The sequence below is a fragment of the Periophthalmus magnuspinnatus genome, chromosome 8 (assembly GCF_009829125.3).
Source record: "Periophthalmus magnuspinnatus isolate fPerMag1 chromosome 8, fPerMag1.2.pri, whole genome shotgun sequence".
Lineage (NCBI taxonomy): Eukaryota > Metazoa > Chordata > Actinopteri > Gobiiformes > Gobiidae > Periophthalmus > Periophthalmus magnuspinnatus.
Window position 1 is genome coordinate 6,028,438 of NC_047133.1, and position 27,525 is coordinate 6,055,962.

Consider the following 27,525-nt stretch of genomic DNA (forward strand, 5'->3'; position numbering starts at 1 on the left):
TGTGTAAAAGAAAAACCGGAGCTTAAGTTTTAACACTACATTTCCCAGGATGCCACTATGTACGTGACGTCATATTTCGTCGCCCGTCCGTGGTTCTTCCTCTTGCTTTTCTTGTCTTCAGTTCGGACTTTTGTGCAGGTTTTTTCCCGGTTTCGCTCGGTTTTCCTCGGGACGGGCGCGTGTCACCGGTGGAATGGGTCCCGTGGAGGTAAGCGCGTGCACAGATGTTTGGTCTGTGCACGAGGTGCAGCAGTGTCGGACCTGATTGAAAACAGTTCGTAGTTAGGATGATAGAATAAATGTTCTTTGATAAAACCTTTGTGCGTAAAGTTTTTAGAAGAGCCGTGACGCCGCTCCGGTTTGTGACGTTTGACCCGAAGATGAAGAGGAGGAAGAGGAGGAAGAGTGCTCCAGTCTGAGCCTCCTCCTCAGTTTTGTGTTCCATTGGACTAAGAACTTTTAAACAACTTCTGTAGATCTGCGGAACCAGAGTTATTATCGGGTTTAATATCGCACTGTTTTGTCTCTGCTCCTCTGGCTCTCTGCTCCTCTGACTCTCTGCTCCTCTGACTCTGCTCCTCTGACTCTCTGTTCCTCTGGCTCTCTGCTCCTCTGGCTCTCTGCTCTTCTGGCTCTCTGCTCCTCTGGCTCTCTGCTCCTCTGGCTCTCTGCTCCTCTGGCTCTCTGCTCCTCTACTCCTTAGACTTTGCTCCTCTGGCTCTCTGCTCCTCTGGCTCTCTGCTCCTCTGGCTCTGCTCCTCTGGCTCTGCTCCCCTGGCTCTCTGCTCCTCTAGCTCTCTGCTCCCCTGGCTCTCTGCTCCCCTGGCTCTCTGCTCCCCTGGCTCTCTGCTCCTCTGGCTCTCTGCTCCTCTGGCTCTCTGCTCCTCTACTCCTTAGACTTTGCTCCTCTGGCCCTCTGCTCCCCTGGCTCTCTGCTCCCCTGGCTCTCTGCTCCCCTGGCTCTCTGCTCCTCTGGCTCTCTGCTCCTCTGGCTCTCTGCTCCTCTACTCCTTAGACTTTGCTCCTCTGGCCCTCTGCTCCTCTGGCTCTCTGCTCTTCTGGCTCTCTGCTCTTCTGGCTCTCTGCTCCTCTGGCTCTCTGCTCCTCTGGCTCTGCTCCTCTGGCTCTGCTCCTCTGGCTCTCTGCTCCTCTGGCTCTGCTCCTCTGGCTCTGCTCCTCTGGCTCTGCTCCTCTGGCTCTGCTCCTCTGGCTCTGCTCCTCTGGCTCTCTGCTCCTCTGGCTCTGCTCCTCTGGCTCTGCTCCTCTGGCTCTGCTCCTCTGGCTCTGCTCCTCTGGCTCTGCTCTTTACTCTGTTACCATGGAGTTTTCAAAGATACTGGTTTGTTGTGGGTTTCTGCCCCAAAGGTCAGAGGACACAGAGACTGGAGGAATATCGCTCAGATATCGGCTGCATCTTCAGTATCGATATCACAGATATACCACCCCATTTATTAGTTTATTTATTCGAGCTGCTGCACATGTCGGTGTCAGGGCTGTTTACGTGTTTGTTTACATGTTTATTTACAGCTCCTGCACATGTCAGTGTTCTCTCAGAGCTTCTCGCCATGTGGACGCTTCCTCGCCGCAGGAAACGGTTACGGAGAGATCGCCCTCTTCAGGTCAGACACTGCTACTGCTGCCTCCAAAACCCACACAAACACATACAGGCATACATACATACATACATATACATACGTACACACACACATACACACATACATACACACCCCTACATACACACACACACATACAAACATACACACCTACATACATACGTACACACATACACACATGCATACGTACGTACACACATACATACACACGTACGTATACACACACGTACGTATACACATACATACACACATACATATGTATACACACACACACACACACACATACACCCCTACATACGTACACACACAAGCGCTCTCACACACATACACACACATGCAGACATGCGTATATACATACAATCTTGACTATAGTCTTTACATATTTACATTTTTAAATGTTCATTAATATGTACTGTCCCCTTACAAATAAATAAGAAATAAGTAACACATACACACAATGTGACCTTTGACCCTGGTCCTGACCCTAGTTTTGTGTCTCAGTCTCTCTGCAGCTCTGAGTCCAGACTCCACCCCCCTCAGCCACAAACCCGTGCTCACCTTTACCGGTAAGTCCTAGTCTAGACCTGGTCTAGTCCTGTTATAGTCCCGTTATAGTCCCGTTATAGTCCCGGTTCAGTCCTGCTTCAGTCCTGCTTCAGTCCTGCTTCAGTCCTGCTTTAATCCTGGTTCTGTACAGCTCATGAGGGTCCAGTCTTGGCTCTGGTCTCGTCGGAGAGTCTTCTATTTAGTTGTGGAAATGGAGAAATCAGAGTCTGGAGCTGGAGCCACCTGCTCAAGAAGGTACTACTACTACTATTACCACTACTACCACTACCACTACTACTACTGCAACTGCTGCATATTTACTGTAGTACTGGAGTACTCCATGCTAGTACTGTGCTGGAGCTGGAGCCACCTTCTCAAAAAGGTCTGACATATTGTATATAATGCTACTATACACAAATACTCTAGGAGTACTGCAGTACCAGTATTGCAGTACAGCTGCTCAAGAAAGGAGTTTGGGGTCCGGGGCCCTTTGCTAAGGGCTGTCCGGTCCCTGTATGACCGGAGCAGGAGCTGGGTTCGCATTGCAGTAAGTCAAACCTGTTCCCAGTGCATGTTGGACTCCGCCAGGGCTGCCCTTTGTCACCGGTTCTGTTCATTATATTTATGGACAGAATTTCTAGGCGCAGCCAGGGGCCGGAGGGGGCCTGGTTTGGGAACCACAGAATTTCATCTCTGTTGTTTGCAGATGATGTTGTCCTGATGGCTTCATCGAGCCAGGACCTGCAGCAGGCACTGGGGCGGTTTGCAGCCGAGTGTGAAGTGGCTGGGATGAGAATCAGCTCCTCCAAATCTGAGGCCATGGTTCTCGACCGGAAAAAGGTGGTTTGCCCTCTCCGGGTGGGTGGTGAGTCTCTGCCCCAAGTGGAGGAGTTCAAGTATCTCGGGGTCTTGTTCACGAGTGAGGGAAGGATGGAACGTGAGATTGACAGGCGGATCGGTGCAGCGTCTGCAGTGATGCGGTCGCTGTATCGGTCCGTTGTGGTGAAGAAGGAGCTGAGCCGGAAGGCAAAGCTCTCGATTTACCGGTCAATCTACGTTCCTACCCTCACCTATGGTCATGAGCTCTGGGTAATGACCGAAAGGACAAGGTCGCGGATACAAGCGTCCGAAATGGGTTTCCTCCGCAAAGTGGCTGGGCGCACCCTTAGGGATAGGATGAGGAGCTCAGTCACACGGGAGGAGCTCGGAGTAGAGCCGCTGCTCCTACACGTTGAGAGGAGCCAGCTGAGGTGGCTCGGGCAGGATGCCTCCTGGACGCCTCCCTAGGGAGGTGTTCTGGGCTTGTCCCACTGGAAGGAGGCCCCGGGGAAGACCCAAGACACGCTGGAGGGACTATGTCTCTCGGCTGGCCTGGGAACGCCTTGGGGTCCCACCGGAGGAGCTGGAGGACGTGTCTGGGTGAGGGAAGTTTGGGAGTCCCTGCTTAGACTGCTGCCCCCGCGATCCGGCTCCGGATAAGCTGAAGAAAATGGATGGATGGATGCTCAAGAAAGTCTGAAAACTAGCACTACATATTATACTTATTAGTACTACATATTATAACTGCTGCCCTCAGGACTCTCTACCTGTGTTTTTCTTATGTTCCAAATATAATAGTGTCAGTGTCTCAGGTCCTAGTCTGAAGTATTTTAGTACCACAGTAAAACTACTATTACGGGAGTAAGTCTTGTCTCTGTTCTCTATCTCAGTACTGTGTGTTTTTTCAGAATGTGAAGCCGCTGTGGACCAAACGGCCGGATTACAAGTGAGTACTGCCCTCTAACCACAAGGTCTCAGGTTTGAGTCCTAGAACCAGAGACATGAACAAGAGACCCGACCCTGAGACTGATCTGAACTCAGTCCAGACCTGAGAGCGGTCTGAACCCGGTCCAGACCTGAGAGCGGTCTGAACCCGGTCCAAACCTGCATCTGACCCCTGTGTTTCAGGCTTGGTCTGGAGATCCCCGAAATCAACGCCATGATCCTTCTCTCCAAAGTAAGTCCTGATATAGTTCTGGTCTGGCCCTGGTCCGGACGCCCTGGTTTACTCTGAATGTCTGGTGTCCTTCAGGAGAACTCTCTGGTGGTTGGAGGAGGAGACAACAATCTTCATGTCCTCGATCTGGAGACTGGAGATTTTAAGGTAAAGTCTAGTCCTGGTCTAGTTCTTGTTCAGTCCTGGTCTAATCCCTGTCTGTGCTGCAGAGTGTTCTGAGAGGGCATCAGGACTACATCCACTGTGTGTGTGAGCAAGAGCGCGAAGGTCAGATCCTGTCGGGGTCCGAAGACGGTGCCGTGAGGATCTGGGGTCAGTCTCTTTGCTTTGGTTTTGATCCCGGTCTCTGGTCTGGTTATGATTCGAGTCTGGTCTCTAGTCTAAATTGCGCCCCCTGCTGTTGTTTCAGACCTCAGATCGTCTCAGTCAGTTCACATCATCGAGGTTCATAAATACGAGGTGAGTCTGAATGTGCCACAGGTTTGGGACGAGGAGGTTCTGTCATGATGGTGATTATTAGCGTTTTATTAGTGTGATATTAGCATGATATTAGCATGTTCTTAGTATGTTATTAGCATTTTACCAGCATGCTCTTAGCATGTTCTTAGCGTGTAAATATACCGTATGTTTTAGGCATGTGCTCGGCCGCAGTACGGGAAGTGGATCAGCTGTTTGGCCACAGACAACGACTGGATGGTGAGAGTCTCTGATTCTGTACTTTTACTGCAATATTGTGTATACTTTTACTACAGGATTGTGTGTACCTTTACTCCAGTATTGTACTTTAAATGCAGTAAGGCAAGGCAAGTTTATTTGTATAGCACAATTTGTACACAAAGTAATTCAAGTGCTTTACAGAATAAGAAAGACATTAAAATCACACAAATCAAAACATAAATAATCACAAATAATCATCATAAAAATCCAGTACTGTGTGTACCTATGTACTTTTATGGCAGTACTTTGTGTATTTGTACACAGTTGTGCGGTGGAGGCCCCTCGCTCGCCCTGTGGCACCTGCGCTCTCTCTCCCCGACCTCGGTGTTTCCTCTGAGCGGCTGCACACGGCACGCCGCCTTCTACCAGGACCTTGTGAGTCTCCCACTTCCCAGACACTTCCCCAGACTCCTCCCTCTGTCCTCCCTCTCCCCAGACTCCTCCCTCTGTCCTCCCTCTCCTCAGACTCCTCCCTCTGTCCTCCCCCTCCCCAGACTCCTCCCTCTGTCCTCCCCAGACTCCTCCCTCTGTCCTCCCCCTCCCCAGACTCCTCCCTCTGTCCTCCCCCTCCACAGACTCCTCCCTCGGTATCAGAATGGAAAAAGATGGATCGGCGCATCCCTATGAGATACCACCACCACCACCTCTCTCTCTCCTACTTCTCCTCCACCTCCCTCCATCTCTTATCACCCCCTCTTCTCCTCTCTGTCCTCCTTTCTCCCCTCAACTCTTCTCTGTCTCCCTCAGATCCTGGCGGTGGGGGAGGGGCCTCTGGTATCCCATTGCATGCTGGGAGGAGACGTGAAGGCACAGATACCAAGTTCTTCCCCGAATCTCAACTGTCTCCAGATCAACTCCAAGAGCAGCGAGCACCGGGTACGAACACGCAGCCCACATGTGACCAAAACCACACGGGGACTGGACGATTACGATATCGATACCGTAACAATAACGATACCTCGACAACGATACCAATGCCACGCTGACGATACCGATACCGTGACGATAAAAACATCCTGAAAGCAACATGGGGCCAAACACGAGGCTTAGCTCTTCAGTCGTTTTAACATTCTTTTTTTTTTCAAAACGTTGATATTTCGCTCCGTTTGAGTTCAGAGCTATTTAAAGCTCCTCTGCGTCACTTTTTTTGTGAGGCATTGTGCTTTCCTGAAATGTCCTGTAGAATGGCATTAATCTGTTTGTTTAATTGCTCACAAGTATCTACATTTTTGAGCTGTTTGATGTCATCCATGCATGTTTCAGTAATCTGGAGATCTCTTGGGCCCTATTCGAAGCCTCCGTATGGTTGGCAGCTGAAACTTGTACAAGGCTCCACCAACAAGCCTACATCATCCATGCTCCCACACCACAATTCTCCATAAATATACAAAAACATGACACAAAACTGTACACAGCAGCTTGATAAACCTGGTGTGATATGAAGTAGTTTCATTGGTGGAATGCACGCTGATTGTGTTGTGATAGCGCTCTGAAGGGGGAGTGACTTAGCACAGAGAACAAAGGGAGGGGAGACTCAAAGTGTCAAAAACCATAGTGAAACTTAGATATAGGAACTTAAATATAGCTTTTTAACAATAGATAGATTTAACAATCTAAATATGATAGTTAATACCCCATAGAAGTCAAATACCCCCTCTATACCCCAAAGTGGAACATTTCAGGCAAAGCATAAGCAGGTGGTGAGAGTGGGGGGGTTAGTCGGGGGAGGTGTAGTCTAATGCAGAGTGTTGCTGTTTGCAGATGCTGACCGTAGGAGGCAGCAGTGACCACATTGACGTCTTCACAAACCTGTCGTACAGAGCCTTCTCTCTCTCCTTCTGATTTTAACTTTTGCTTTTCTAATAAAATGTTTTTGTAGTAAAATGAGTTTGAAAAGTTTTTTTCCACGTCTCCTAAAAGTCCATCCATTTTCTTCCTCTTATCCGGGGTCAGCGATTTGAGCAGGGATGCGCAGACCTTAACCCAGACACTTCTCCAGTGAGATCCAAAATGTTCCCAGGCCAGTTGAGACATAGCCTCTCCAGACTGGGTCTTTCCTGGGGCCTCCTCCTTGTGGGACATGAACACCTCCTCAGGGAGGCGTCCAGGAGGCATCTGCAACAGGTGCCTGAGCCACCTCAGCTGCTCCTCTCCACATGGAGGAGCAGCTGAGGTGGATCCGAGCCCCTCACCCTGTCTCAAAGGGAGCACCCAGCCACCCTACAGAGGGATCTCATCTACACTTTTGTATCCGCCAGGTTGTCGTTTTGGTCTTTTCCTAAAGCTCATGACCATAGGTGATGGCAGGACCAGAGCTCTAAACTAAACCACCAAGTCAGAACATAGGTGAGCTGTGCCTTTGGAATCAGCTGCTTCTTCACATCAGTTTAATACAGCAACCTCCTCACTGCAAACACTGATGCAAACACCAGAGATGAGAGCCTGTGGTCCCTGAATTGGACCCCCAAACCAGACCCCCTCTGGCCCCTGACTGCGCCTAGAACTTCTGTCCATAAAAACAATGAACTGAACCAGTGCCATAGGGCAGAGTCCATGGTGCTCTGAACATGTCTGACTTACTGCAGACAACAAAGCTCCTGCCCGGGTTATACGGGGACCGATCAGCCCTTAAGGGCCCCAGACCTCATACTCCCAGAGCGGGCACGGTCGAATGCCTTCTTCAGATCCACAAAGCACATGTAGACTATGCAAACTCCCATGAACACGCGGTCTCCCAAAAGTACTTGAGTAAAATACTCATCTGAGTAATTGTATTTGTAGGTAAAGTAAATACTCAAAGGCTGTGATTGAATCCAAATGTGACAATTTTAGATAAAATCTTTTTATTGACATGGGACAAAGTGTGAGGGACTTGTACTTCAAAATAAGATGACTCCAGGAGTCAACGAAACTCGGGTATACAAAAGTCAGACAGAAAGTTTCCCAAATACGTCAGAGGTCACAGGTGGGGTTAAAGGTTGAGTTCCAAGTTACGAGTACAGGTGACTCTGGAGCAGGCGGCAGGCGTGATCCCTCAGTCTGTCTCAGGGTAGCTGTGGCTCTCATGGAGCAGATGTGACTCTGAATGTGTGGCTCTCTCTCATGCAGACAGACAGGCCTCACACACGCTCACACTCTCACACACACTCTCACAAAGTGTCTGTCTATCTCTCATGCAGACAGACAGGCCTGTCTGACGCTCTGGGCCCACGTCTGCAGTAGTTCCGTCACTGAGTGTCTGTCTGGCAGCTGCAGGAGCTTAGACGCCATGTTTCTGTGAACGCTCCGAAGGAAACTGTTTGACTCTAGACAAGGATGGAGGGAGGGACGAGGGGAGGGAGAGGGGGAAGAAAAAAGTATTGCTAGTAGTAATTGTAGTAATACTAGCTGTAGTAGTTCTAGCTGTAGGAATACTACTAGAAGTAGTTACCATAGAGTTCCTGGTCCTGGGTCCACAGGGGGCTCTGTTCTGGATAATCTGCTGGAACACTGAGCTGCAGAGGAGGAACACTGGGCAGAGACTTATCATCTGGAACACACACACACAGTGTGGTTAGTGTGGCATTAGTGTGGCATTAGTGTGGCGTTAGCGTGGCAGGTGCAGAGTCTTACCCAGCCGACAAAGCAGATGCAGCGTGCCGTTGTTGGAGGGGAGGGATGAGTCCAGATTTACACTGAACTTGACATCGAGACGAGACACTTCCCCCTGAAGAAGGTTTGGAACAGAGCTCCTCTCCTCCTCCTCCAGCTTCCTCTTCCTCCCAGAGACAAGAGGGCCCCTGAGGAGAGACCAAGACTATAACCGGACTATAACCAGACCAGGACCGAACCAGAGAAAAGAAGGCCCTTGAAGAGAGATCAGGTCCATAACCAGACTATAATTACACCTGGACTGAACCAGGCATGTACTCACAGAATGGGTGGGCCGTGAATAGCGGTCATGGGCGGGGCAAAGGTGCGGTAAAGACTGTGGTTAAACACCGGAGATCTGAGATTCGCCATGACAACGTCCAACAGTGGCTGACACAAGTACTGCTGTTTCACTGCCACCGCCGGGGGAGGGGGGGTGGGCTGTAGGAGAGAACAGCCAACAGGTTAGAACATACGGAAGGGGAGGGAGTAGTAGTAGTAATAGTAGTAGTAGTAGTAACTGTACCACAGCCATGTCATTCTTGAGTTTCTCCAGAGCGATTTCACACTTCTGCAGCGTCTTCAGAGGACACCTACAAAACAAGAACTCAAGTACTCTGATACTACAATACTCAAGTACTTTGATACTGTAATATCCGCAGTACTACAGAAATACTGCAGCAGTACCGTAGTGCTATGGCAGTAGTAGTACTGGTGGTACCGACCTGGTGTTGGGGTCTGTGAGGATGTTCAATAGACTCTTCATTTTACTGAGGTCCTTTTTACGATCTGAAACAAAATAGAATCTTCAACAGAGTACTACAGCAGTACTTGTAGGACCAGTTATAGTGGTTGTAGTAGTAGTAGTGGTAGTACCTTCATTCTTGTCGATCTTGTTGATCATACGGCTCAGAGGCTCCACATACTTGGAGAGCTGTTTGAGTTTCTCCATGTACTGCTGATCCTCCAGAGACTGACCCGGACTCATGACCGAGCTGGGGTTACCTGGGAGACAAGAACCAGGACTGAATTGGACGGGACCGGGACTGACCAAGGACTAACCTCGATCTAAGTGAGTGTGTGTGGCGTGTGTGTGGCATGTGCGGCGTGTGTGCTGTACCTGGTGTGTTCAGCGTTCCGGGTGAAGAAACGTTGTAGCTCTGCGGCGTGCGCGCAGTGGACGGGCTCTGCGCTGGCTGAGGGGAGGGGCTCGGCTGGAACACGCCAGAGGGCGAGGGGGCGGGGCCAGAGCTGAAACACAAACAGTCAGATGCGCTCCCCGTGTGTCAGATGCCCTCCCTCCCTGTGTGTCAGATGCCCTTCCGACTCACCTGACGGAGTTGGGCTGGGAGGAGGGGGGCTGCGGTGAGGGTTGTGGAGGGGGGGGCATGGGTTGGGGGGTCTGGGCCTGGAGGGGGGAAGGTGACGACATCACAGCGTGCTGCGAGACCTGCCATACAAAAAGAGGAGGAGTCACAGACAAACGCTATAAAAGGAGACAGTTCAGTCTGTTAAAAAAAGCAGATACAGAGAGGGAAGTATGGAGGGAGAGAGATGGTTTATGATGAGTTATGAGTCTGACCTGCTGGGCCATGGGCTGCTGTCCCACAGTACCACCCTGAGGAGGGAGAGTGGGGCGCGGCATCCGAGACTGAAGAGGCATCCCAGCACGAGCGCCCTACAACACAGGGTCACACATGCTCTCAGTCAAATGTCCTATTGGCCAAAATTCCAAAAATGTAAAATACATTTGACCTCAGAGTGAAGACTAAAGACAGAATCCAAAGTAAATTACATGAAATATGAGAGAAAGAAAACGGAACTTCACTCCAGACCACAGACTGTAGAAGAGTCCTGCGTGTGATGTCACCCACAGAGCTCAGCTCCACATGAAGTTCATCGAGCCAAGCAGTTATAGCGGCTAATCTGGAGCCCAGTTCCATATTTAGAATTCCTATTGTGAGAATCACAGCAACCAGAGAGCCAATCAGGAGCAAGGGGAATGAAGGCGCCTGATTTGGCTATCATTATTCATATCCTGATTTCTGAACAAAATAGTGAAATAAAAACCCCAGGATCAGGTAGAGAAGGTTAAAACCAACATCTGAAAATGATGAGCCTGACAGCAGCAGTTTTAATGTTTTAACATAGAAAGTGAAGTGGAACTATTAGGAATGTGGTGGCTAGCAGGTTAGCCATGTCTACAGGATATGGAGGAACCTTAAAGCAGAAAGTCCCAGATAAACAAAGTTCTTTCAAATTTTCATAAGGACTGATGAGGAAATGACACAAAAGGTCAAAGGGCAACAGTGACTCGGTGCTGCCCCCACACGGCCTCACCTGAGCGACGCTGAGCTGAGCCTGGTGCTGCTGCTGAAGACTTGCCCGGTTCTGAAACAAACAAGAACTTAGAACAGGACTTATCGAACAGAGCCCCAAAGGACACCTGTAGGGTACTCTGTGGTACTCCCCGTGTGTGTGCGTGTGGTACTCAGATACTCCCTGTGAGGTATTGCCTCTGTGTGCTACTGTGAGGTATTGCCTCTGTGTGATACTCTGTGAGGTACTCCCTGTGTGTGCTACTCTGTGAGGTACTCCCTGTGTGTGCTACTCTGTGAGGTACTCCCTGTGTGTGCTACTCTGTGAGGTACTCCCTGTGTGTGCTACTCTGTGAGGTACTCCCTGTGTGTGCTACTCTGTGAGGTACTCCCTGTGTGTGTGCTACTTTGTGAGGTACTACCTGTGTGTGTGTGTGTGTGTGTGTGTGCTACTCTGTGAGGTACTCCCTGTGTGTGCTACTCCCTGTGTGTGTGCTACTTTGTGAGGTACTCCCTGTGTGTGTGTGTGTGTGGGCTACTCTGTGAGGTACTCCCTGTGTGTGCTACTCTGCGAGGTACTCCCTGTGTGCGTGTGTGTGTGCTACTCTGTGAGGTACTCCCTGTGTGTGCTATTCCCTGTGTGTGTGCTACTTTGTGAGGTACTCCCTGTGTGTGTGTGTGTGTGGGCTACTCTGTGAGGTACTCCCTGTGTGTGCTACTCTGCGAGGTACTCCCTGTGTGTGCTACTCTGAGGTACTCCCTGTGTGCGTGTGCTACTCTGTGAGGTACTCCCTGTGTGTGTTTGCTACACTGTGAGGTGTGAGGTACTCTCTGTGAGGTACTCTCACCTGAAAAGCCATCTTGAGCTGTTGTTGCTGCTGCTGTTGTGGCGTCAGTCCCATGTTGACATGCTGTTGGTTTGGGTTCAGACTCTGGCCCATCCCCTGAGGGCCGAGGCTCTGTGGGGGGCCGTGAGGTGCTCCTAGTGCCCCCTGCTGCTGCTGGGAGAGAGGTGCTCCTAGCGCCCCCTGCTGTTGGCTGTGAGGAGCTCCCAGGGTACTCTGTGGCTGGGACAGGGGGGGGCCCAGAGCACCCTGCTGTGGGCCATGCGGTGCTCCTAAAGCACCCTGGGGTTGGCTGTGGGGGGGTTGGGCGTGTTGGGGTTGGTTGTGAGGGGGTTGGTTGTGCTGGACCATGTGAAGAGACTGAGCCTGGAGATGCAACTGAACCATCTGCTGCTGCTGCTGCTGCTGCTGCTGTACACGATTCTGCATCTGAAGAGAGCAACTGAGATTAGACCTGGTTCAGTCCTGGTCGGTTCAGTACCTGGTCTAGTCCCAGTTTAGTGCCTGGTCTAGCGCCTGGTCTAGTCCTACTTCAGGTTGTTTTCACTGCCTCAGGTCAACGTGAATAAGCGTTCTCTCAGAGCGCTGCGTGGGTCAGTGTGAACACAACAGTCTCAGCTGCAGTAAACAACTGGTCTGACAGCGCTTCAAACAGGAAGTCTCAGTGGCTCCTATCTCATGGAGGTGGGTCCTTTGATCAGCAGGGCTCTCACGTGGCTCATGGTGTTTGGGGTGAATGATGTTCACAAACACCATGCAAGACCGACCCAAAAGCAAAGTAAACACATCTAAATCTAGAGTCACTGGGGGGCGCTCCATAGAGCGCAGGAACATGAGTGAATGTTTGAAAACAATCTTAGTCCTGGTTTAGTACCTGATTTTATACCCAGTCTAGCCCTAGTTTAGTCCCGGTTCAGTTAATGTTTAGCCCCACTCAGTACCTGGTTTTGGGTCTAGTCCTGGTTCAGTACCTGGTTTTGGGCCTGGTTCTGCTGGTGCTGCAGTTGGGGGTGGTGCTGTTGGAGTTGTTGGGCTCTGAGCTGTTGCTAAAAACACAGTGGCAGAGTCATTAGTCTCTCCTCCTCTACTTTAAAGGTCTTTAACAGGTTAAGATAAACTGTGAAACCAGAATAATCCCAGTGGCCCTCTGCTGCTCAAATCTTGTATTACAACTATAGTAAAAGCCAAAATTAAAATCTGTCCACTGGACAAAAAAGTTGTAGAAATAAAAAAACAAAAAGTCCTACAACTTTTTTGTCCAGTTGACAACTTTTTTTGTCCAGTTAACAGATTTTACTTTTGGCTTTACTATGGATCAGACCTGGATGATTGAGGGATTACACAGACTTCTTCTCGATGTATTCCAACTAAAATAATAAAAACCTCCACACTATTGCAAAGAACTGTTAGATAAGATAAATATTGAGTAATTATCATGGCCTGCATAAACCATGTTTACACAGAGGGGTTTGGAGCCAGTTCTAACCTGGTTCTGGTTCCGAGACTGTTCTGGTTCCACCAAATGAGCCATGTCTTTGTTACCATAGAGACACATTATTTATAGCTGGTTGTTTTGTGACTGGAAAACAGTAGATCTGGTTCTGAAACAGGCTCAGACCAGCTCATGCTCTGTGTTAAAGTGGAGGGAGGCTGAAATGAACACAGATGAGTATCATACGTGCATTGACATACACGTCAATACATGCAGATTCTCTAAAAACACCAAGATCGGCAGCAAATATTGATACCAGTATCAGCCCAGAACATAATCGAGACACAGGAGAGAAAGTGACAATGTGAGAGAGACTGACGGGGGAAGAGAGAGTGACATGGGGTGAGTGACATAGCAGAGGGGGGGGGTTACATGGAGAGAGAGTGACGGGGGTGAGAGTGACATGGGGGTGAGTGACAGGGAAGAGACTGAGGGGGGACAGAAACTGACAGAGAGAGAGAGTGACATGGTCAGAGAGTGTTTGACATGGACAGAGACATGTGGGAGAGAGAGTGACATTGGGGAGAGAGAAAATTACATGGGGAGAGAGAGAGTGTCACGGAGAGAAAGCGTGACATGGTGAGAGAGGAGAGACATGGAGGGGGAGTGCGACATGAAGGGGGAGTGCGACATGAAGGGGGAGTGCGACATGAAGGGGGAGTGCGACATGAAGGGGGAGTGCGACATGAAGGGGGAGTGCGACATGGAGGGAGAGTGCGACATGAAGGGGGAGTGCGACATGAAGGGGGAGTGTGACCTCTGACCTGGAACTGCAGGTTTGCGTTCTGTTGAAATTGTTGGAACTGCGGCTGCTGCACCATAGCGCCCCCCACTGGACAAACACAAAAAACACACTGAGCTTTAAAAACAAAAAGGAGCTCCACTGGACATACACACAAAGACACTGTGAGCTTAAAAAACACAGGAGCTGTGCTGTGGGACATTTCCTCACATTAGAACAGGGTTACAGAGGAGACGTTCACATGTTTGCAGTGATGTTTTTAGTGTGTGGGACTCACTGTTGGGAGCATGGCCCTGTCCCATCTGCAGGGGACCGATCCCAGCTGCCCCTGGACCCCCCCGAGGGCCAAGAGACGTCCCAGCCAGGTTATTCAGTGCATTCATAGGATCTGCAAATATACCACAGTAACAGGTTAGAGGTTTATATCCCACAGAAACGAGCTTTAAGCGTTTTAACACCGATGGTTGCATTGGTCTGACTCACAGCTGAGTTTGAACTATAGACTGTATATATAAATGGACATAGCTAATGTGCTAAGCAGCACGATCCTAAGAGGAAGTGATCATGCCCACAATTTGACTCCATCAACTCTGGTTCCAATTCACTTTCTACAGTTGAAAACAGAAGTTTACATACATTATATAAAAAGACACATATGCTTTTTTTCCACTATCTGACATGAAATCAGACTAAACTGTTCCCGTTTTAGGTCAATTAGTATCACAAAAATATATTTTATTTACTAAATGCCAAAATAATGAGAGAAGGATTTTTTTAGACAATTTTTCATTAGTATCTTCAAAGTCAGAAGTTTACATACAGTAAGATTACTTTATTACTATTAACAATTTGGGAAAACCCAGATGATGATGTCATGCCTTTGGAAGCTTCTGACAGGTTTATTGACAACAGTTCATTAGAGAGACACTATCGGATTTATTTGAAGCACACCTGAAACACACTGTTTCTTTGTGTAACATCATGGGAAAGTCAAAAGAAATCAGCCAAAATATCAGGAAGAGAACTGTGGACTTGTACAAGTCTGGTTCATCCCTGGTGCAATTTCCAGATGCCTGAAGGTGCCACGTTCATCTGTTCAAACAATTATACACAAGTATAAACACCATGGGACTGTCCAGCATCACACAGCTCAGGAAAGAGATGGATTCTGTGTCCTAGAGATGAGCTTTGGCCTGAAATGTGCAGATCAACCCAAGAACAAAAGCAAAAGACCTTGTGAAGATGTTGCTGAAGCTGGTGAGAGTGTGTCATTATCCACAGTGAAATAAGAACTGTGCCAACATGAGCTGAAAGGACACTCTGCAGGAAGAAGCCATTACTCCAACATCTCAAGACGTCAGTCAGGGAGTTAAAGCTTGGGCACAAATGAGTCTTCTCAATGGACAATGACCCGAGGCATGCAGCCAAACTGGTTACAAAGTGGCTTAAGAATAACAAAGTCATGTTTTGGAGTGGCCATCACAAAGTCCTGATCTCAATCCTACTGAAAATGTATGGGACCTGAAAAGGCATGTGCAATACTTTTTTTTCCAAACTGCCTGAAAATCAGCAGTACATACGTGCATGTTTAGAAAATAAAACAGCACCAACACAGACCATCTGCTTTTATTTCCTCTGAAAGCTTTTGTCATCTTTTTACATTGACTAAGTTCTTCCCGCTGCTGCCTCCAAAGTCGCACCATTGATTCTCTGATGCCAAGCTTACGTGCAGTGGCTCTATTTTCTTCTTTGAGGCCAGATCCCTTGCCTTTATCTTAAAAGCTGCATCATTTGCATTTCTTTGTGTGTTTTCCATTATGAGGGTTTGTGCATGATGCACAAAATGACAGTTCAAAATCAAAACTAGTGTATTCTACAGTGCATAATCCCCTGTCTCACTTTTGCGTTTACTGCTAGAGTGTGTCCCCCAGTGGCCGTTAGCAAGTAAAAACCTATAAATTAGCTGCACCGTTGTATGGGCCGCAGGTTTCAAAGTGTGGGAAAAAAGTAGTGGTTTATAGTCCAAAATTTACAGTAGTGTATGTAAACTTCTGGCTTCAACTGTATGTAAAAAGCATGGCACATCATTCTGATCTTAAAATATTCCTATTAACCAACACTACATGATCCTAGGGTTTTTATTTCACTATTTTGTCCCCAAATAAAAATATGAAAATTAATATCAGACAAATCAGGCACTTCTTTTCCAAAGGTCACGCCCGCCAGCATTAGAAACAGGTTTGAGTGACAGAGTTGCTAAGTTAAGGGTAGGATTAGTCGCAATAACTGTGAGCTTCAATGAGCTTCATTTGGAGCTGCAGTTTTTCAAGTTTAAAAGTAAAAGTCTTAGAGCAGAGATCTAAAATGTACAAAGGTTCTGCAGTGACATAATTTTATCTGAAAAATTACCACACAATCTGACCAGAAAGAACTGACTGAACTATAACAGGTGAGCTGATTTGTGCTGTTTTGTGCCTCTCAAATAACATTATAGTCACAAGCTAGCTAGCAATAGCCAACAGTTTTTCAGTTAGTCACTCTCACTCTTTTGTGTAAAATTAAAAAAATAGGACCATGAACACTCGGATTGATCACAGGCTCCTCAAAATGTGCTCTTTAAATCACTTTGGGATTTTTTTCTTGAGTTTTCAGCCAATCATTAACTTCTTAGACAATGTTTACTAATGTGTACATTGCATCTCCATGGTAACTGCTGAACATTTCATCATAGACATACATGTAGAACACCTCCAGCATGATGTCACCACAAACTATCAATGAATAAAGTTCCAAAGACTGTGATGTCATCTGCATAAGCTCCACTGCGCAGGACAAGGGATTCAGTTTCCATGACGCAAGATATTTTTTTCCACAAAATAAAGATGTGATTAACCCACATTCTCAGTAGATGACCTTTGACCCTTGTTTGCATTATGATTGCTAAGTAACAGTTACGGAATCACCTCTACGTATGTCATATCTGCTGCTGTGTCCAACCAGGAAGTAACATTATATTCTTCTCCAAAAATGTCATGGGCCTTCAAAGTATTTCTGTTCTGTGTTTGAGTGAAATACTAACACTTTATAATGAGCCTGAGAGAGAGCGCCCCCAAGAGGAGACAGAGGATAGTGCACTCACCTGGACCCCCGCCCATGTTCTTCTTGTCTGTGAACACAAACACGCTCAGGTTAACAACTAATGCTGAGAAGGGAGAGACTCAGAGAAGAGAGGGAGGGGAGGAAAGAGGAGAGGGGGAGGGGAAAGAGAGGATGAAAGACTAAAGGGGGGGTGAGGATAGAGGGAGAGAGGAGAAAGGGAGGGAAGGAGAGAGAAGAGGGAGGAAGGGGAAAAGAGAAGAGGAGGAAAGGATGTGTGACCGAGGGGGAAGGAGTGAGGGAGGGAGGAGAGAGGGAGAAAGGGAGGGAGGGGAGGAGAGAGAGGAGAATGAGGGAGGAGAAGGAGGGGAGAGAGAAGGAGGGGAGAGAGAAGGAGGGGAGAGAGAAGGAGGAGATAGAAGGAGAGACTAAAGAGTGAGAGGGGGAGAGAGAACTCACGGAAGTCTCTGAAGTGAATTATGAGGCGAGCCACAAGGGAAAGGTACTCCTCCTGTGAACAAACAACGCACAAGGGGTTGGTTCAGTCCCGGTTCAGTCCCTGGTTCAGTCCCTGGTTCAGTCCCTGGTTCAGTCCCTGGTTCAGTCTTAGTTAAGATCCAGTTCAGGTCCGGTCCTGTCCCAGTCTAATACTGACCCTGGACTTGGCCTTCATGTACACGTGGCTCTCCATGTCGGTGCTGGATTTGGAGTGGGCAGTCCCGGCTTTCCTCATGGCATCTTCACTGGAACAGAGACAGGGGAAAGATAGCATTAGCATTAGCCCTGGGGTCTAGTGGTGGTTTTTAGGTTCTAGAAAGCAATGATGTCATACTACAGATGGGGTCAGGGGTCACACACAGTTCTATTGATTACATTGGACTTTAAAATGAAATCTCCAAAAGCTAAATCCACAAATGTTGAATCTGATAATTTCTATTAGAGACTAGAGCCAAGAATTCACTGTTACTACAACAACACATCCGAGTTTGAACAAGAGTTACTTTATCTGCTCCATCTGTGTTAAATGATTGGCCTGTAGAGTGTGTGGCATCATTTGTGTTAAATGTGATTGGACTGTAGAATGTGTGATGTCATCTGAAAAACAGCAATATGGTTTAGGGTCTATATATATTTCCTGTTTAGTCCCCTCCCCTCCAGTCCTCCTGCTCACATTAACATGGCAACAGTGGCTCAAAGCGGGTCTATCATGCCTTAAAGGGCCCATATTACACTATTTTCTAATCTCTGATTAACACTTGTTTCCTCATCACAAACATATCTGGAGTTGTTCTGTTTCATTCATACATGTTTATTACACAAACCCTACAGATTTAGGCTGAGTTCTTCTCTCAAACTCAAAGCACTCTGTTACACCTTGTGATGTCATGTGGTAATACAGGAAGTCCTCCACTGTGTTCTTAAACCACATTCCTAAACCCAACCCTTCGCTAGAATCATTTGGATGATTTCAGGCCTGGAATTTCCAATCTGGAATTCTGCTCTGTCATTTCTGAACGGTCCTACAGATAGCGCCCATAGCAATACCCCACATGATGACACGCATCTGTGCTGTTTTCACATTAGACAGAAAACTCCACAGACACATCTTAAACAGTGTTTCCCAATAACAGAGGAGACTAGGCGGCCCTCCAGAGACTAAAATAGTCTGGTCTTTATGTCTGTATTATTGTCTTAAACCAGGGATGTCCAAAATGTCCCCCGGGGGCCAAATGTGGCCATAAGACCCATTTTTCTTGGCCCATATTACCTTAAACAGTACTTTTTACTGTACATTTCTGAAAATCTACTTAATGCCCATATCAAATATTTAATCTGTCGTTTTGAAGATCCAAGTATGAACAAAGGTCTAGTGGTTCAGTCTGACTTGTAATAAACACACAGATTTGAAGTATTTACTGTATTGGCAACCAGTCTATGGCCCTCAGCTTTGTCTTTTTTAAATGTGGTCCTTAATGGGAAAAGTTTGGACACCCCTGTCTTAACCATATAGAAGTAATTATATTTTATCTACATTTATTTTTGTCACATTATTCTTCATATGTTGTATTAAATAAAACGGCTCAACTATGACTCGCTTAGCTCCAGAGTCTCAGCATTTAGTTGAAGGAAACACTGATCTGACGTAATGAATTAAACATGTGATTATTGAACTAAACGTCGCGTTTCAGACGGCAAAAGTCACATGAGCCGACATAAAGTGAAAGATATTTATAATGAGGTCAGTGCAGAAAATCAAAATAAATGAAGTAAATCCACAGTTTTCTTGTACAGCATCGTTAGCCTCTTTAGCTTAGCCCTGGGCTAACGCTGAATAAAAAGCACTTCTCACATCTGCGCCACAACTTTCTGCCTGAACTGCGGGCTCCTCCAGTCGCTGTCCGCCCCCGGGACCTCCATCACGGGCTCTCAGGATGTTCCGCGAAAAACGGGACCAAACAGAAGCGAAAGGTGCCGGCTTTTAGTATTTTCGGTTTGTTTGTGATTCTGCCGCGACTCTTTCGTTTTGAAGCTAACTACTTTAGCACCACTTCCGCTGCCACTTCCGGCGAGGGATGTTACCACTTCCGGTAAAGAATTATTATTTTATTATTATGTAATTATTTATTTAGTGAGGCATTCTCACGGTAAAACACAGATCTGAAGGTGATGTCCTTTCACACAAGTGTGACATCCAGGGACATTTTATAGTCATGGTGTTGGACTATCAAAATAAGACTTTTATTATTAATATTTAATATTTATGGTCACAATTCAAAACGTGAAAATTCTGTACTCTTATCCACGATTATTTAATTGGTGTATTTAACCAGTACTCTAATGCAATAATAATAGTAATAGGAGGAGATTTTAATATGGTACTGAATAATCAATTAGATAGATGGCCACCACAGACCAGTAGCATTGATAATCAATTACTTGCATTCTGCAGCGTTTTAGTCTTAAAAGACTTTTGGAGAACGTCCAAACAGAATCTGTTTTTACATGGAGTAACAATAGTGGTTCCAGTCATGAATCGACGACTGTCTGGTGTCTGATTGTCTAGATACAGAAGATGTTAATACTGATATTCTCCCCACTCCGCTCACTGATGACAGAGCTATCAACATTTCCACTAATTTACCTTAAAGTAAATCCCAAAACAAGAAAGCCTACTGGATTCTAAATCATTCTTTACTTAGACTGGAGACTGTGCACCAAAAGATTTCTAAAACTGTCTCTTACTATTTTAATAAAGCTAACATAAAAAATTGTTATGATAAAAAGCGGGAATTTTTCGAATATGAAATTGCAACATACTTAAGAAAATTTTGTTCTGATTTAAATAAATACAAGGATAGACAAGGATACAATTACCCTGGACATTATGATGTTATCCATAATAAATCCAAAAGATCGCTCAGAAGAAAAAGAAAATTAGTTTAGCGTCTTTACAAAATAAATTGGACAATCTTTATAAAAAGTGAGGTGAAGGTAAGATCCTGACTAAAGTGGTTAAAGTTACTCTTCCTTTTACTTTCAGTTAGAAAAGCGTTGTGCCAAATCAAACACACTACAACAATTAAACATCGATGGCCAAGTAACTCCTGACCCCCCAAAAAATTAGCTAAATTAGGCCCCAGCCCCTACAGGTCTTAGGGCCTATTGCTTCCGCAACCGAAGTTGTGTGTGAAGCGCGGCTGAAGTCAGCCCCTGCCCTGACTCCTGTATCCTAGCATATGCATATGCATTTTTGTTCTTGCTAACATGTCATCGTCAACATTGAGTCACCCATTGACACAATGTTGACATGCGCGAAGCCCTCATGTCCCCCAAAAACAGACCTGGCATCGAGCCCTATCCAAGCACCTATACCTCAGGCATGGGCCATACTTATCACTGCTAAAATGAATGGGAATCAATGGGAGGCCAATGGGGAACCCCGACGTCACGGCGAATGATGGGTGCATCATTTCCATGACTTTTCCCACAACTTTTCCCCTGCTTAAGCCAGTACATGTCTAGGCCCTTCTGAAGTTTGCTGGAGAGTATTTGGATTATTCAGAAGAGGATTGGGAGGATGTTGGAGGAGAAAGAATGATGAGTTGCATCCAAAGAACACCATACCTACTGTGAAGCACGGGGGTGGAAACATCATGCTTTGGGGCTGTTTATCTGCAACGGGACCAGGATGACTGATCCGTATAAAGGAAAGAATGAATGGGACCATGTATCATAAGATTTTGAGTGAAAACCTCCTTCCATCAGCAAGGCCATTGAAGATGAAACATGGCTGGGTCTTTCTGCATGACAATGATCCCAAACACACTGCCTGGGCAATGAAGGAGTGGCTTTGTAAGAAGCATTTCAAGGTCCTGGTGTGGCCTAGCCAGTCTCAACCCTATAGAAAATCTAACCAGCTTCAGTGTGTGAAAACCTTGTGGAGACTTACAGAAAACATTTGACCTCAACAACAAAGGGTATATAACAAAGTATTGAGATGAACTTTTGTTCTTTTGAACTTTTGTTGACCAAATACTTATTTTCCACCATAATTTGCTAATAATTTCTTTAAAAATCAGACAACATGATTTCCTGGATTCTTTCCCCCATTCTGTCTCTCATAGTTGAAGGAACCTATGGTGAAAATTAAAGGTCTTTCTCATCTTTTTAAGTGGAAAAACTTGCACAATTTGGTGGCTGACTACATTTTTTATTTATTTTTTTGCCCCACTGTATCTTAAACCTGATTAAAGCTTCATTCTCTTCTTATACTTTTTTTCAAAGCTTTTGATTCTGCTAATCACAACTTTATCTTCAGGTGCTTCATAAATTTGGTTTTGGACCTTTTTTCTGCAATGCAATAAAATTATTATACACAAATGCCAATTGCTCAGTTAAATTAAAAACGGTACTTGTTTTCCTTGTTTCAATATTAATAGAGGAATACGACAGGGTTGTCCAGTTTCACCATAACTATTTCTGTTGGCCACCCAAACCCTCACCCATCACATATCTATGAACCAGTTAAAAAGTATTTCTGCATTCGGGAAAGACATTTTGATAAGTCAGCCAATGACAGTACTCATTTTTGAGAGACAGGAGCCACTTTTCTTGTGCTCTAAACCTATTACAAACTTCCTCTAATGCTTCAGGACTTAATCATGAAATAAAAAAGTGTGAGCTCCCAGTCAAAAATTGTGCTCTGAGATCCATTTGTGAAATTCCAGCTAAAGACAGTGTAACATACTTGGGTATTGTTGGTTGGCGGTTCAAATCCCGCTCTTGACATAAACATCATTGGTTGAGTGGTCAGATCCACTGATCCATAGGTTGGCGGTGTGATTCTAACTCACACAGATGAATGCTGTCGTTGTGTCCTTGGGCAAGACACTTAACCCACCTCGCCCTCAGTGTCTGCGTACACTGGTGTATGAATGTGTGTGTGAATGGGTGAGTGGTTCCTTGTTGTAAAGCGCTTTGAGTACCTTGAAGGTGGAAAAGCGCTATAGAAAAATGTGACCATTTACCATTTATTGTTATTTCTAAAAATGAAATGGAGAGATGTTTGATAAACTTCAGTCCCTTAATTGATGAGACTAAAAAACGGTTTAATTAATGGCTCCATTCCTTGATAAGGCAGAAGGAATTTTTCGACTCACTTATTCTGCCATATTCCTGTATATGGACACTCAGATGCTTAAATAAATTGACCAAATGCTATGTCATTTTATTTAGAAAAATCGTTTTTACAACCCTAAATAATACATTTAAACTAAATTGGATTAAATCATATTTTAAAAATCCAACTTCCATTTGGAATATATTTCCTCACGACATCTTTTCAAATTTGGGTGGTCTTTATTTTCTAGTAAAAGCATTTCACAGCAGACTGTTAGTATGTGCACTTGCAAACATAATTTCTCTCCTTTCTTCTCTTTTATAAGGAATAATAAATGAAAACATATTATACAAAAACAAATCATTATTTTATCCTCACTGGTTTAACAAAAACATCCTACTGGTGGGTCAGCTCTTTGACAGACAGGGACATTTGCTGAGGTACAATGAATTCAATTTAAAATACAATCTGCTGTAACTCGGGAATATGCTGTTGTTTTTGATGCTTTGACCAAAGGAATATGTGAACTATTTAAAAATACTGTCAATGATAAAAATATATGCTCACTGACTGTAAGTAACACCACCGTAGGAAAAATTAGGTTTACTCCCACCGTAAGAATAATCCAAAAATACGTGCTCTGTTACAGCATTATTACTTCTGTGCCATCCGCTTTTTTACAACCCTGACACTATTTGGAAAAAAGATGGACTTTGAACCAAAAGTTTATGAGAAATAATAAGATGAAAGACGTTTCCTTTAAACTAACGCATAGAATTTACCCGACTAATCAATTTATGCAAAAATATATCAAAAGAATTGACCCTAACTGCACTTTTTGTAAAGAATATCCTGAAACAATAAGTCATCTTTTTTGGAAATGCACAATTACAAAGACTTTTTGGAAATTTATAAAAGACTATATTGACCCAAACTTTTTACTAAAATTTGTGAATATGATTTTGGTGTACATGATAAGAATTTGGATTTTTTTTTTTTTTTAAAGGCAATTAATGTAATTATTATATTTGGCTAATGTTATATTCACAAAAGTACATTTTTTTGTACATCTTTGTCTTTTCCTGTTTTAGCTGTTATCATCCTACCTTTCTACTATTTCCAAAAGCTTAAACAAAAAAGCCATATTGACATATAAAGGTTTGTCTTTAAATATCTTGAGCTTTTCTTGTTTCTATGTCTGTGTCCCCCCGGCATTCTGTTTGTCATTATAACAGTTTTATAAAGTTTTTTTTGTTTGTTTTTTTTAATAGTAAAAAAAACATATGAAAGGTTTTTTTTTTTTTTTTTTTTCAAAACACACAAAAATAAAGGCAAGTTTTTCATTGCTTCATGCGGTTCTTTTTTTTTCCACTGAAAAACATAAAAACATGCGTCTTTACCATAGACTGTATAAAGAATATACTGTATATGGTCCTTACTATGAGTGGGCTCGCATCTCCACAAACCTGACTCTTATTCGTCCTCCAGCTTGTTTCCATGGAAATGTTATTCATTTGGCTAAAATATTCCACAGTATGGCATTAAACGTATTTATCTCCACGGAGAATGTTCCAAAGTGTGGCTTTAATGTTCTGTTTCCATGGAATCATACCGCCTCCAAACTGCATACTGTAGCTTTAATGTCTTCAGACATTTGATTTTTAGAAACTGTATTTTTGTTTATTTGGAGTTTTTTTCTGTGCATTTTAAATGAGTTTTAACCCATGCATATAATGGGCTTCATTTGAGTTACTGTATGATATTTAACCTTTTATTCTTGCCTCAAATGTGCCTCACATTTCATCGTCCTTTGGGTTATTCCTCGTTTAGAACAAGCTGTGTTCTACTTTAGACCTGGTTTAGGCCTCGTTTCAACCCCGAATGGTCTGGTTAATAAACCTGGTTTAGATCTGGTGAGACTTGGAGGTGTGTTTGAGTTTACCGTTTTAAATGTGCTGTACAGACACATGGAGCTCCTCAGTGAGAGCCACACCCGGGATTCAAAGTTTAAAGCTCAGGCCAGATCAGCTCCGTGGAGCCAGTGACACAAGACTGTACTTTTATTTAATTATGATTCCTTTGAGTGTGAGAAACACAAACACAGAGGAGACTTGGGGGAAACATGGAGTTTATTTCTGTGTCATGTTCCAATGAAAAACCCAAACGTGGTTATTGACAGCTGAGGGCGGGGCTCCGAGGGTGAGTGGTGGGTGGTGATTGGCCGGTCACATGTGGGGGCGGGGTTAGGGGTTGATCCTGGCTCCTGATTGGCTGGTTACTCGTAGAGGAAGGGCTGGAAGCAGGAAGTGTAGGTGACGAACTCCTCGGGCTTGAACCACAGCTCCACCTCACGTTTGGCGTTTTCCAGAGTGTCGCTACCGTGGATGATGTTCCTGCACAAAGAGTCAGATGCCCTGCCGTGAGCTTGATGCCCTCCCACATATAAAACAGTCAGATGCCCTACCCTGAGTCTGATGCTCCCCTAGACATGTGACAGATGCCCTTTCCTGTGCCTCCAATAGTGTCAGATGCCCTCTGTGTGCGTCTGGTGCCTTCCCCCTCTTGAGATCTCCATATGTGTGTGCCTGAGAGCGTGTCACATGCCCTCCCTGTGTTTCAGATCATGTCAGATGCCCTCCCTGTGTCCCAGTGTGCCTGAGATCACGTCAGATGCCCTCCTTCCATACCTGCCGATGTTGATGCACAGGTCTCCGCGGATACTGCCAGGTTTGGAGTCTGCGGGGTTGGTCTCTCCAAGCATCATCCTGCCGAGCTTCACGATGTTCTCACCTTCCCACACCTGTGCAAACAGCCAATCAAGTCAAGTATCTGCCAATCAGAGGAGAAGAGGGGGAGAGGAGGAGAGAGAGGAAGACAGAGAGAAAGAGGAGGAGACAGAGGAGGAGACAGAGAAGGAGAAAGAGGAGGAGACAGAGGAGGAGAAAGAGGAGGAGAAAGAGGAGGAGACAGAGGAGGAGAAAGAGGAGGAGACAGAGGAGGAGACAGAGGAGGAGAAAGAGGAGGAGACAGAGGAGGAGACAGAGGAGGAGAAAGAGGAGGAGAAAGAGGAGGAGACAGAGGAGGAGAAAGAGGAGGAGACAGAGGAGGAGACAGAGGAGGAGACAGAGGAGGAGAGGTGGAGAGAGAGAAAAAGAGGATGAGGAGGTGGTTACCATGGCAAACACAGGTCCAGAGGACATGTACTTGCACAGGCCTCCGTAGAAGGGCATGTCCTTCAGGTCCAGGTAGTGAGTCTTCATGAAGTCCTCAGAAGCCTGTGGATGGGACCGGATTTAGTCCTAGTTTAGACCCGGTTTAGATCAGGTACTACTACAGTCGTACTACAGTCGTAGTAGTGTTACCTTCATAAACTTGGCGGCGACGAGTTTGAATCCTCTCTTCTCAAAGCGGTGGATGATATCGCCGCACAGGCCTCTCTGAACGCCGTCGGGTTTCACAGCAACGAAGGTGCGCTCCATCCTGAGTCTGCAGAGAGGAGCGGGGTTTAGACACACACGTGTATATGTGTGTTTGTGTGAATCTGAGTCTTTTCACAGCAAAATATCAAGTCTGATGAATAAATACATCTGTTTAGGCCACACCTCTTTCACTTTCACTAAAACAGAGAAAATGAAGAGAGAACGAGGAGACCAACACCAGGGAATGAATGAATGAAAGTGAGAGAGAGGTAGAAGGAGAAAGGGAGTGGAACTGGAGACTGAGGAATCCTCAGCTGTTTCTTCAGACTCTGCTCTGACTCGGCTCAGCTCACGCTCAGGCTCAGCTCTTTCTCCACAAAAGAAAAGTCTCCGGATTAAATCTCAGGTTTCTCTTTGACTCATCTCATTTTTTAAATTCTTTTGAATATTTTCAGATTCAAACATCGACAAATGTGCTCTGAGACTGCAGAATGTGAGGGTATTTTTAGGAAAGGAACCAATGAGAGAGGGGGAAGGGGTCAGAGGAGGAGGGGGAAGGGGGGCAGCTGTTCATTTGCACTCGGCACTAAATATGACTCAAACTCTGAGACTGACGAGGCGAGAGCAGAACTCTCCTCTGTCTCCTCCTCCTCTGCAAAAATAAAAGAATCAAACTGAATCAGATCATGCGAGTCACAGCACTGAGCTCAAACTCACTCAGTGTCCAGCCTGAGCCTGAGCCTGAGCAATCAGGTCATATTCACTTCTGTTTAATCCCTCGTTCTGTTCTTTTTTTATTCAAACTGATTTTTGTAAGTTTATTACTTCTTTGTTAAATGTTGGTTGTTTTTGTTTTGTGCAGATGAGTCAGTTTGTTATTTCTGCTTCTTTCATTCACATGGTATAAGCCTGCACAGAGGCTGTTGGAGTGAAAGTGCCTTAAATACAGTTTGGTTTGTGTGTCCTGTTACTCTGGACAAGGACTCAGACGCCTTCAATTTATTTAAGTTTGATTCTCACTCCTACAAAAATATCCTGTTGCTCTGAACAGAAGCTGCAGCAGATCTGGCTCTGGCCTGAGTCAGGTTAGTGGGTCTCTGAGGCGTCTCTGTAGCGTGCAGTTAGCATGTCGTTGGCATGTAGCGTGTGTGTGCTGAGGACTGTACCTTGTGGTGGGGTCGGAGGTCAAACGTGAAGCAGCTGCAGTGATGCGATCACCGAGGACTCACTGAGTCGCAGGGCTGTATTTATGCTCTTGGGGCGGAGTCAGGGCAGGGGTGGGGTCTGTGTCAGGGGCGAGGTTTGGACCAGAGGGGTGGTGTTGTGTGTGCAGGGGGCACGTCCTCTGCTGCTGTCTCCAGGGTTCAGCGGTGGCAGAACTTGGCAAGTATAGTACAGCATGTGTGTACACAGTCATCCAAAGTGTTTTACGGTAAAAGAAAGACACTAATATCACAAACAAACAAGTCAAAACAGAAATAATCACAAATA

The 27,525-nt window shown here is 45.7% G+C and overlaps 3 protein-coding genes across 3 annotated transcripts; 1 reads left to right on the forward strand and 2 right to left on the reverse strand.

Annotated features, from left to right (window-relative positions):
- The first annotated feature begins 96 nt into the window (after positions 1-96).
- Positions 97-6,756, forward strand: thoc6 (THO complex 6). The gene is made up of 13 exons (XM_033970513.2): positions 97-208; positions 1,528-1,619; positions 2,115-2,179; positions 2,311-2,414; positions 3,887-3,924; positions 4,107-4,155; positions 4,231-4,302; positions 4,365-4,467; positions 4,565-4,614; positions 4,789-4,851; positions 5,137-5,247; positions 5,620-5,748; positions 6,634-6,756. The coding sequence occupies exons 1-13, from the start codon at positions 194-196 to the stop codon at positions 6,712-6,714; spliced, it is 972 nt and encodes a 323-aa protein (XP_033826404.1). The 5' UTR covers positions 97-193; the 3' UTR covers positions 6,715-6,756.
- Positions 6,757-7,695: 939 nt separating this feature from the next.
- Positions 7,696-19,556, reverse strand: med15 (mediator complex subunit 15). The gene is made up of 19 exons (XM_033970477.2): positions 19,346-19,556; positions 17,651-17,738; positions 17,455-17,506; positions 17,039-17,065; positions 14,177-14,287; positions 13,922-13,989; positions 12,637-12,711; positions 11,669-12,094; positions 10,843-10,893; positions 10,085-10,180; positions 9,834-9,952; positions 9,623-9,753; positions 9,379-9,507; positions 9,228-9,291; positions 9,029-9,095; positions 8,786-8,943; positions 8,485-8,651; positions 8,303-8,401; positions 7,696-8,177 (listed from the first exon to the last, which is right to left on the reverse strand). Exons 1-19 carry the CDS (start codon positions 19,411-19,413, stop codon positions 8,044-8,046), a joined length of 2,130 nt encoding a protein of 709 aa, XP_033826368.1. The 5' UTR covers positions 19,414-19,556; the 3' UTR covers positions 7,696-8,043.
- Positions 19,557-24,726: 5,170 nt separating this feature from the next.
- LOC117374413 (nucleoside diphosphate kinase A 2-like) lies at positions 24,727-27,309 on the reverse strand. Its single transcript, XM_033970514.2, has 5 exons — positions 27,201-27,309; positions 25,978-26,101; positions 25,789-25,890; positions 25,303-25,415; positions 24,727-25,008 (listed from the first exon to the last, which is right to left on the reverse strand). The coding sequence occupies exons 2-5, from the start codon at positions 26,092-26,094 to the stop codon at positions 24,891-24,893; spliced, it is 450 nt and encodes a 149-aa protein (XP_033826405.1). The 5' UTR covers positions 26,095-26,101; positions 27,201-27,309; the 3' UTR covers positions 24,727-24,890.
- Positions 27,310-27,525: the final 216 nt, after the last annotated feature.